This window comes from Hyaena hyaena, unplaced genomic scaffold (assembly GCF_003009895.1).
Source record: "Hyaena hyaena isolate Hyena2069 unplaced genomic scaffold, ASM300989v1 scaffold_186, whole genome shotgun sequence".
In the NCBI taxonomy this organism is placed as follows: Eukaryota; Metazoa; Chordata; class Mammalia; order Carnivora; family Hyaenidae; genus Hyaena; species Hyaena hyaena.
In genome coordinates, this window is record NW_024080818.1 from 1,903,033 (window position 1) to 1,913,845 (window position 10,813).

Consider the following 10,813-nt stretch of genomic DNA (forward strand, 5'->3'; position numbering starts at 1 on the left):
CAATCCCATGAACTGTGAGATCGTGACCTGAGCCGAGGCCAGGAGTCAGATGCCTAAACCACTGAGCCACGCAGGCACCCCTCTGCCTGCATTCTTTTTTTTTTTTTTTTTTTTAATATTTTATTTGTTTTTGAGAGAGAGAGAGACAGCATGAGCAGGGGAGGGTCAGAGAGAGAGAGGGAGACACAGAATCTGAATCAGGCTCCAGGCTCTGAGCTGTTAGCATAGAGCCCGATGCAGGGCTCGAACCCACGAACCGTGAGATCATGACCTGAGCTGAAGTCGGATGCTTAACCTACTGAGCCACACAGGCGCCCCATCTGCCTGCATTCTTTACGTGGCCCCACTTCAGTTTTCTAGCTGGGACATCCCTGCCTCTTTGCAAAGTCAAAATGATACCCCTATCCTGTAAGTATCAGGGCTTTGGTGTTTAAAATTGTATTATCATTGTTATTTTGCACCAGCAAGAAATCCATATTTAGGTATGTGCCAGTGGCCTCCAGAGCCCTGCATGGGGCTGGTGACTCATCACCCTCCCCACCGCACCAAACACAGGAAGACAGTGCACCTTGGACTCATTCTGGCGGCTGCCTTCTGGGGAACTTACCGCGAAGCGCTTCCCACAGCTCTCGTTGCCACAGCACCCGCAGCAGTCATTGTTCTTCAGCCCCAAGAACACCAGTGCAGGGAAAATCATCTGCCAGCAAGAGAAGTGCCTCAGACAGGGTCTCACATGTGCAGGGGGAGCCTGTGCCTGCCTGGCTGTGAGTGGAGCTGTGTCCGTGATGCGGGACTCAGTGGCTAACGGGTATGGCAAGAACTTACAGAGCATGGCTGGTGCAGTAGACTGAGTATTACTGATTATTACTGAGTGTCTAGGTTCCATGATGCCTACTTGCACATTCAAGGAGGCAAGATTTTAAGACCTGACACCCCGAGTTTCCATTTACTCGGTGGTGGGTTAGGCTAGCAATAAGAAACTTGTCCTCAATCGTTATGAAAAGTGAGTCTAGTCTTTGTCTCTCTCTCTAAATTGGAGGTTCCCATCCTCTACTGGAAACAGGGGGTAAATAGATCATTAGTGAGTGAGTGGAAGAAGAATCCCCTGACATCTGCTTCCCTTGGTGGTTTTCAGTCAATCAATTTGCTAGAAAGTGTGTGTCTACCACCCCTAGCACTGTCTTGTTAGAATACAGAAACTAGGCAGCCCTCACTCTGATGAAGAGAACTGCCAGCCCAATCTTGGAAATTCATTGCTTAGTGAATTTCGTGGCCATACTCTTGTCAGGTCCTGATGGAGAAGGGAAGACATCAAGGCACTGACTTTTCATCATGCAATGCTTGGGCTTTTGTTAGCAACAAAATATCTCCTTGTTCAAAAGGTACCTGATTTTAAAAGGATTCGACAATAATCTCTGGGGGGATTTTAAGGCTTCCCTACTCACCAAGACCCCGCTTCCTAATATTCCTCCGAAAAACCAGACCTCTTCAGAAAGGTGGTCGTTGTTGTCTATCACTTTTCCTCCGGGGAAAAATAACAGGATGTTAGCCAGGAAGCCAAACAAGGCGAGGGGAATGAGGGCGCCCCCCAGGCACTTGGCGCAGTCCCCCGTGCACATATTGGGGAAGCACAATATAGGTCTGCAGTACAGGGCTCTTCAGTGCCTCCTTCACGGGGTCTCTTCAAAGGTATCGGCCAGAGCGTCCTAGTAATTGTCCCCAGTTCAATCCGGATTTGGGAGCTGAGAGCCAAATCAGCCTGTGAGCTGTGTCCTTGGAGGTGCCTCTGCTTCTAAGATGTAGCACACCCTTGATGACGATGGACATTTATACATTCTCCCTGACCTGAAGTCTTTTTTTTTTTTTTTTTTGCACTCCATAAATGAGATTATGCTCAGAGCAATAATTTTGCCATGGAGACCAATAACCTCTGTTAATAATCTACCAGCACAGGCAGGACACTCACATTGTTGCAATCGAACACAGGGCTGGAACAAACAGCATTTAGAACTTGTGCACCTTTCATCTGTCAATGTCGCTACCCAGATATGGAAATATTTCCCCCAGGCTCTTTATAATCACTGTATAATTGAGTTACATCCTAAAATCATGTCTCACAAGTACTTAATGGTCTACGGTGCATATCTTTTTGTTTCCACCAAAAGCCTGGAATGCAAAAGAATTATCCAAAAGAGCTTCTGTTATCCTCAATACGAAAATGACAGTTTGTTGGCCTTGATGGGTATTACTGAGCCTGGACCTACAGAAATTTTTTAAAGGATAAAATCAGAATGATTTTTTTTGAGTTTGTTTATTTATAGCACATGAGTGGGAAAAAGGCAGAGAGAGAGGGAGAGAGACAATCCACATAGCACAGAGCCTGACACAGGGCTTGAACTCACAAACTGTGAGATCATGACATGAGCAAAGTCAGACACTTTACCAACTGAGCCACCCAGGTGCCCCAATCAGATACTATCTCCTTTCTCACCTGATGTGATGGAATTAGCAAAAACAATTTTTCCAATCAGCTTGTTCAGTCACATCCTCCATGCAGGAATAAAAATCTCTACCTTCACAAAAGGTAAGGGAAAGGGAAAGGAGATGTTGGGGAGAGGAGAGGAAGGGTTCCGATACATCAGTCAATGGAGGCCAAGTGGACAAAGTTGGAAGAGCCCTTAGAGAGCGTCAGGGGCCGTGAGATGGCTATTTTGCCAGCTGCCAGGGGCACAATTCAGTTACTCCTTTGCTTCATGTCACTTAAGAAGGCCTCTGCCATGCCCAGAGAAGGACAAATATCATATGTTTGCACGTATAGGAGGATTAGGAGGAACTTGACGGAGGAACGAGGGGAAGAAGAAGGGGGAAATGGTGGGGGGAAAGGGAGAGAGGCAAACCATGGGAGACTCTTGAATGCTGACAAAAACTGAGGACTGATGGATGTGGGGGGGAGGGGGGGATGGGCATGGAGGAGGACACTTGTGGGGATGAGCACTGAGTGTTATGTGGAAACTAATTTGACAATAAACTATTGGTAAAAAAAAAAAATAAATAAAAAACAAAACAAAACAAAACAAACAAAGAAGGCCTCTGCCATGCCTACACCATGCTCTACATTATGGAGTGGGCTTGCTTGGTCCTGGTAGTAGATGGACCAGGGGGTGGACCAGGGAGCCTGCTAGTTCTTCGTAGAGAGTCTAGAGGTTACATTTAAGAATAGGTAGAATTTTATAGAGGGTGAAGTTTTAGCTTAATAAAAAGTAACATCACGATCACGGTGAGACCTGCCCTGCGATGCAGTTGGCCACTGTGTCCCAGGGAAGCAGGAGGCTGCCTTCTCCCGGGGCTCAGGGACTGTTGGCCAGGGAAGCTGTGGATAGGACTCTGGAGAAGTCGGGTTGGATGGACACTGAGTTTCCTTCTAAAGATTCTTTGAAATGTGTATTGGTTGTTCTATGAAGAAGCTTTCTGAGATCTCGAGGTTGGGGTGAGGAGATAAACGAATATTTCTCGAGCCTGCATGATATACTAGACACAGAGAGGCACTTTAATGGCTCCTCATCCTCCTGTGAAGGAGATATCATGCCCCTCTACAGGCAAAGACACTCGGACTCAGACAAGTTAAGTACATTTTGCAAGGTCATTCCAGCATGATAAGGCAAGGAGCTAAGATTGTAAATCAAGATGGTATGTTGCCGAAACCTGGGCTATGGTCTCCCTAATAGATGTTCCTTTTTAGAAATTAAAAAAAAAAAATGATTAACTTTTCAGGTTCCTGGGTGGTTCAGTTGGTTAAGTGTCTCTTTTTTAAAATTTTTTTAAATGTTTTATTTATTTCTGAGAGAGACAGCATGAGCAGGCGAGGGTCAGAGAGAGAGGGAGACACAGAATCTGAAGCAGGCTCCAGGCTCTGAGATAGCTGGCAGCACAGAGCCTGACGTAGGGCTTGAACCCACAAACCGCGAGATCATGACCTGAGCCAAAGTCAGACGCTTAACTGACTGAGCCACCCAGGCGCCCCAAGTATCTGACTCTTGATTTTGGCTCGGGTCATGGTCTCATAATTGTGACATCAAGCCCTACATTGAGCTCCATCCTGGGTGTGGTCTCTCTCTCTCTCTCTCCCCGCCCCTCCCCCACAAGCATGTGCTCTCTCCCTCTCTCTCTCAAAAAAAAAAAAAAAAGATTATCTTTTCAATATAAACGATAGAATGTCACTATATGCAAAGTATATGGGAACAGTGGGACATACTTCCTTCTGAACAATAATTTTGATTTTTCCCCTGATTACAAATACTATAAGTATTCATTTATTTAGGTTAAAAAGTCAAATATACACAGAAACAGAAGGATGAAAAGGAGAACCAATTGTGTTCCCACCACCAAAAGATAAGGACTGTTATCACTTTTCTGGAAGTTGTTTTCCAACACTCCAAGCAGGTGTAAATGGGCTTTATTTATAACCCTCCAGTTTTGACAGGGAGTCTTGAGAGTAATTCCACAGAGGAAGATAAGGTTCTAGAAATGTACAGCTTGAATTAATCGTTGTTGATGCTACCTTGAAGCTAGGTAACTCCCCACTGGGGACTGGAAACCTTTCTTTGGCCAGGCCTTTTTGTCCCTAGAATTTCCCATCATGGCATTTGAATAACACTAGTCAACACAGCCCTGATGTCTTAGACTTCAGACTAGCAACTGGAATTGCCAGTCTATGCTTACTGAGAGAATAGATGTGAGTAAAGGGTTCTATGCAGCACACTTCAGTTTTCTTCCACAATTTTTTTGCACTAAAAATTAGAAGGATTTTCAATTTCCAAGTCTTTTGAGAAAGCAAGATTAATGCAACAAAAATGAGAATATCTAATTAATAAATTTAACAACAAGCCAAAGTAATTTTGTTATGTAAATTATCCCATTTATCATATGCTAGCCAGCAATGTTTCATATGTAGACTTTCTATGGGTCTTCCAATCCTTCAGTCGTCTGATGGCTGACTTGATTGTGACCGCAGAAGTGGTGGTGTATGTCTAGGGACCACTGTTGTGGTTTTTCATGCTGTTGTTTTCATGCATGAACCAGATCCCCAAACCACAATGCCAGATCCCCATATCTGATCTCTTCATCTTGGTTTTGCCACAATAAGAGCAAGTGTGTTGGCATGCTGGCTTACTCCAGTCTTCTTCACCATTTCCTGAGGGAGGCACCATAACAGATCCCATAGTTACGGACCTTCTTGGTATATTTAGTCATATCGCCACAAACTAGGTCTGAGCCCAGACAGTTCTTCCACAATTTTTGAGAAGATGTAGCACATGAGTAACTGTGAGGGAGAGGGCTGAGGTCATTTATTTCCTGTGTGGAGAAGGGGAAATGCTGATAGTCACTTTTCTGGGATGCTCTGGTCATTGAGACTTCAACACTTGGAGGATGACTCACTCATTTATTGTTCAACTATTAATTGTGCCTTCAGACCTGCAAGCAAGAAGTGGAACACCTAATCAGGAGAACAGTGGGGGAAGGAAGGCAGAAATTTACCCACAGGAAGGAATGGAGTCACCAACAGACTGCTCTAGGCACTAAAAAAAATCATGAGATTCTGGCAATTGTTCTTGTGACACCCAAGCTTGGTGGTTTGTTGCTTGCTCTCTGTTGAGCAGTGATGTCCTGAAACCCAAAAGGCTTAAGACCTCATTTTCAGACATAGTACAAAGGAGGGCTTTACTGGACCCCAATGTGGGTCCAGTCCTGTAGGAAGACCTCAGAAGGGAGAGCAGATGGCAGCTTTGGGAGGGACATAAAGACAGTAGAGATCTTTGCAGAAAGAAAAGAAGGATGCAAAACATCCTTCAGTGGCAGTCTTGGACTTCACCCTCTGGGAGGTTTGGCTGCTGGAGATTAAGCAGCAGGAAGTCCAGGGGTTCCTCTCTGTGATGAGACAATGAGCACAGGAGTAGGAGATATTTTCCAGGTGATTCTGATCACCTGCTGGGGCGTGCACAATACTTAGGTGAAGCATGCTACTTACTGTTTCTCAGCCTGCTAAACTTCTTTGCGCTGCTATGGTGAAGAATCATCAGCTCAGTGCAATGCAACTAGTCAGTGTGTTTGAAGCACCCACAGTGTGTCCACCAATATGCCAAGTGCTGTCCTGATGAACAACAACAACAAAAATCTGACTTACATTCTACCCTCGATGTTATTACAACCTCTTACTGAGGAAGAGTCGATGGAAATCGTGCACAGAGATTATAAGAATTAACTGCTCCTTAGCAGAAGAGCCTATTCTAGCAGAAGAACTCGAATAGGCTCTTCTGCTTCTCTGAAAGTAGATCCCTCTCATTTATTCATCTAGCATATCAGTGAGAAGATGCGGGGCGCGACACACTCATATCCAGGTGTTAACAATGAAGCTTCCCATCTTTGCTTGCCTAGCAAGCTGCTTTGAAGCAGCTTTGAAAACGTGATTTCCAAGTGGAGGAAGAAATGATACAAAATATTAGTGGGCATTGCATGTAACAAGAATTAGAGCCATTTTTAAAATTTCTTTTTTAATGTTTATTTTTGAGAGAAAGAGATGGAATGTGAGTCGGGGAGGGGCAGACAGAGAGGGAGACACAGAATCCAAAGCAGGCTCCAGGCTCTGAGCCATCAGCACAGAGTCCAAAGTAGGGCTTGAACCCACAAATTGTGAGATCATGACCTGAGCCAAAGTCAGACACTTAACTGACTGAGCCACCCAGGCATCCCAGAATTAGAGCCATTTTATGAAAGTTTTGTAATGTGCATACAGCTAATGGGTAATAATGCAACATATTTTGTTTACTTATAGGTGTCCTCTAGGGATGCTTGGGTGACTCAGTTGGTTGAGCATTTTTGACTTTGGCTCAGGTCATGATTTTAAGGTTCATGAGTTTGAGCCCTACTTCGGGCTTGCTACCCAGTGTAGAGCCCGCTTTAGATCCTCTGTCTCCCCCTCTGCCCCCCCCTACTTGTGCTCTCCCAAAAATAAAAAAGAAAACATTAAAAAAATAATAAGGGTCAAAAGCATATTAAGAGCCAATGCTAATCTGATCGTATATGCTCTTGCCTAAAACCCTCAGGAGTCTCCCATCATCCTCACCTTAAACCCAGCCCTCTCTTATTTGCCTTCCTACAAAAGGAAGTCAGTCATCTTCTTGCTTTCTTCTCTGCTTCCCTCACCTGCTTCCCTCTCTTACACCTCTAGGACGTAGTTCAGCTGTGCCTCCTTCCAAGAAGGACTGTTGCACAGTCAAAAGTATTTCACTGTCACAGTATGTTTGTAAAACTCTAGATAACACAAAGTTAAATAGACTTCTGAATGGCATAAGTTTTTAAGGCTTTTAATTGGCAAATGCATTTGTAGTTCTCAAAGGAAAGTTAAGAGATGTAATGTCCAGTGTTTCCAAAACATCCCCGTGCACGGCACTCTTCTGTTGTACATCCTGAAGGACGAGGTTCCCTGGCACATCCTTGGGAAACCTGGAGCTTGTTCATTTCTCGAGTGTCTGTGAAGGAATCTGTGTTAGCAGGGAGAAGGTGAGGGGTCATTTGAGGGAAAGGAAGGATAAGAAGAGTGAAAGCTGAAGGTGGGATAAAGTGTGGCTTGGGGGAGCGGGGTCATGCGGAGGAGGGTGAGTTGGGATCAGGGTTGGGAGACAGCTCGGCTTCCGCTGTACTGAGGGATGGGAGATAGCTGGCCTGCCAGAAGGTGGTAGCTAATCTTAGGTGAATGGTAAACTCTAGTTCTTCATACTTGGGGTCATTTCAACATGTGTGTTCCAAAAGGGGCCACTGTCCTGGTTGAGATGAGACTATAAAAGATCTAAATAGCCTGGAGAACTAGGTGACATGGAGCCCACGCTCAGTCTTCTCTGTCTCAGAAATCTAATAAGGATTGTCATCCAAGGTAAACAGGAGACAAATTTTACAGAGAAGTCGCTATGTGTTGGGCACTCATCTGAGGGCTTTATGTTACGACTCATTTAATCTTCAGAGCAACCTGCTAATGTAGGTATTGTAATTATTGTCCCTACTTTAAAGGTAAGGAAACCAAAACAACTAGTAAGTGTTGTTCTAGTTATCTATCAAGGTATCTTAAAGCACTTTAGAGCTTTGTATTTGAAATAGCAACCATTTTATTATATATATACTCATACACACACACACACACACACACACACACACACACACACACAAATGATTTTGTAGGTGAGGAATCAACTGGGGTCATTCCTTTGTCCCAGGTAGTGTTGATTGGGGTTATTTTCTCTTATTCAGCTGAAGACTGCATTGCATTGGTCTGTAGGGCCCATAAAGGCCTTACTCACCTGCCAAGTGCTTTGATGGGAAGGGCTGTAAGATTGGGCTCAAGGGGGCCCCTCACTTCTCCCTGTAGTTTCAGGGTTTTTCTTGCGGTCTCTGTAGCATCACAGTCAGATTTTTCATGGTGACTTAGGTCTCCAAGAGACAAGAAGTGAAAGCTGCCAGTCTTTTAAGGGCTGGGCCAGAAACTGAGACAGGTCTACTTTTATCACATCCCCTTGGTCAGAATTGTCACAGAATCATCTCAGATTCAGTGGAAGGGTCATAGACCTCACTGTGCCATGAAAGATGGCCACAAAGGCTTTGATACTTTAACTTGTCACAGTGGTAGAGGTAGGATTTGAACCCAGGATGTCTGGCTCTAGAGAATGTGCTATTAACTATCACAGTGTAATATCTCAATAACCCAAACTGGCATCTACTTTTATTATCATCACAAGGAAGGCTGCCTGCATGGATTTAGTATCAAATTAAGGACTTTCTTGGTTATAGGTTGAATAATCTGGGTAGTTCCCACTATGTATATGAGTAGACACGGCCTGAGATAAGATTTGGACTTGGAGATCTTGCAGGTGCCATCAACAGCTAAAAGTCAGTATTTCCAGTTGTTTTCACAACCCAAAGGAGCAAACGCACACATGCTCTGCCTTATGACACCGATGGGTGCTATGTGACCCTCACTGTCACAGGTTTCAGTACAAAAGGGCATAGCTTGACCTCTCAGAGAAGCTTGAGCCCTGTCTGATAAATCTGTCCCAGAGAGCTGCCCAAATATCGATTGGTATTAGCGTTGTTTCATGTCACTATGGCTATAGGTAGAAAATTAACTTTCAACAGGAACTCAGCCTCCACCCACTCTCCAGAAAGTATGACATCACTAACTGAGGGTCCTCATCCTCTTTTTAAAATGAAATACACTCGTGGGCTGCAAGGACTAAGTTTAGAAATCCACATTAAGGTTTTTAAAAGGCAGGGAAATTTTAACACATTTGTTCTTTTTTATTTACACCCTGACTTTGTAAGATTGTACATTATTATTTTGGTCTGTACTTTTGGATAGGTATTTCCCCAATAATTTTTGATATTATTTTTCCCCAGTCGTATTTGCTTTTAAAAGATTCACATGCATGTTATAAAACAAACACAAAAACAGAGAGAAGACAAGTGAAATTTGGAAAATAATATTGAAAGCAACTGGGTGAAAGCATTTATCATGTCAATGAGCTAAAATCATGTCAATTTTAGCTTTCATTCATTTATCCTCTTAGCATATTTATTGAGCACTTATGTATCAGGTATTAAATTAGACACTGGAGAAATGTCAGATTGACAGAGCTGATAAGGAAAGTAAAATAGATACTGATAATGCTAACAATAGGAAACACATCTAGTACTTATTACATCCCAAGCAATATATTTCTCATAGCAACTGAATAAAGATAGGTTTTGTTATTTTTTTTGTTATTTTTTAAAAGTTCATTCATTTTGAGTGAGAGAGAGAGAGAGAGCATATGCAAGTGGGAGAGGGGCAGAGAGAAGGGAAGAGAGAATCCCAAGCGGGCTTCCCATTGAAAGCCCCGATGCGGGGGCTCAATCTCATGACCATGAGATCATGACCTGAGCTGAAATCAAAAGTCCAATGCTTACTGGACTGAGCTACCCAGGCACCCTGTAAAATAGGTTCTATTATTAATCTGGATTTTACTGGTGAGGAAACTGAGAAACAGAGAGTAATTTGCCCTGACCTTATAATTCGTAGCAAAAACTAGGATTTGATTCCTTGTAGCCTTGTACTAAAACAAACAAAGGTCTGTGCTCTTAACCCATATGCTATGCTGCCTCTTGTTAATCAGATAGTCTCAGAAACATGTAATAGCCAACTGTGACCTGAACCATGGCATAGAGGAAGCCACAAAAGTGTGAGGCAGGAAAGGCTCCTGTGAGAAGGTAAAAATGCTTCTTTGAAACTTTGTTCATTGTCAGGAATAAATTTCAGTAAAATTATATCATCAGTATTTCTTGTACACTTGTTACATGCTATACGTGACTTTAATGCTTTTCATCCTTAACTCATTTTGTCTCTACCACGTCCCTCTGAGGTGGGTACAGTAACTGCCTCTTTCCTGTACAGGAGGGAACTGAAGCTCAGAAGGGCATGGAGCTTGCTGAAGCCCAAAGAGCTAGAAATCATCAAGTTTGCCCTTGAACCCAAATCTACACACTGCTTGTCTTAATGGAAGGAAAATGTAGTACTGGGGAAGTTGGGAGGGCTCATGCTGTCCCATTGCCCAGAGATGCTCACATTGATTGATTTTAAGGACTGATTCCAAACTGTAAAAGGATGAGCAAAGAGAGAAAAAAAACGTATGATTATGACCACATTCTGAGGCAGTGAAAACATTAAAACCAAGTTCTAAAGATAGAACTAAAAGTGCTGATAATATCAATGAGCTTTTAACTTTGAAAGGTC

General features: G+C 43.4%; 1 protein-coding gene across 1 annotated transcript in view; it reads right to left on the bottom strand.

Moving 5' to 3' along the window:
• Positions 1–1,619, bottom strand: part of TM4SF4 (transmembrane 4 L six family member 4) — a 30,596-nt gene extending 28,977 nt beyond the window's left edge. The window contains exons 1-2 of the mRNA XM_039240984.1: positions 1,446–1,619; positions 608–697 (exon numbers count right to left, since the gene is read on the bottom strand). Of these exons, the coding sequence (XP_039096915.1) occupies positions 608–697; positions 1,446–1,619 (264 nt within the window). The remainder of the gene's footprint in view (positions 1–607; positions 698–1,445) is intronic.
• Between the last annotated feature and the right edge of the window lie 9,194 nt (positions 1,620–10,813).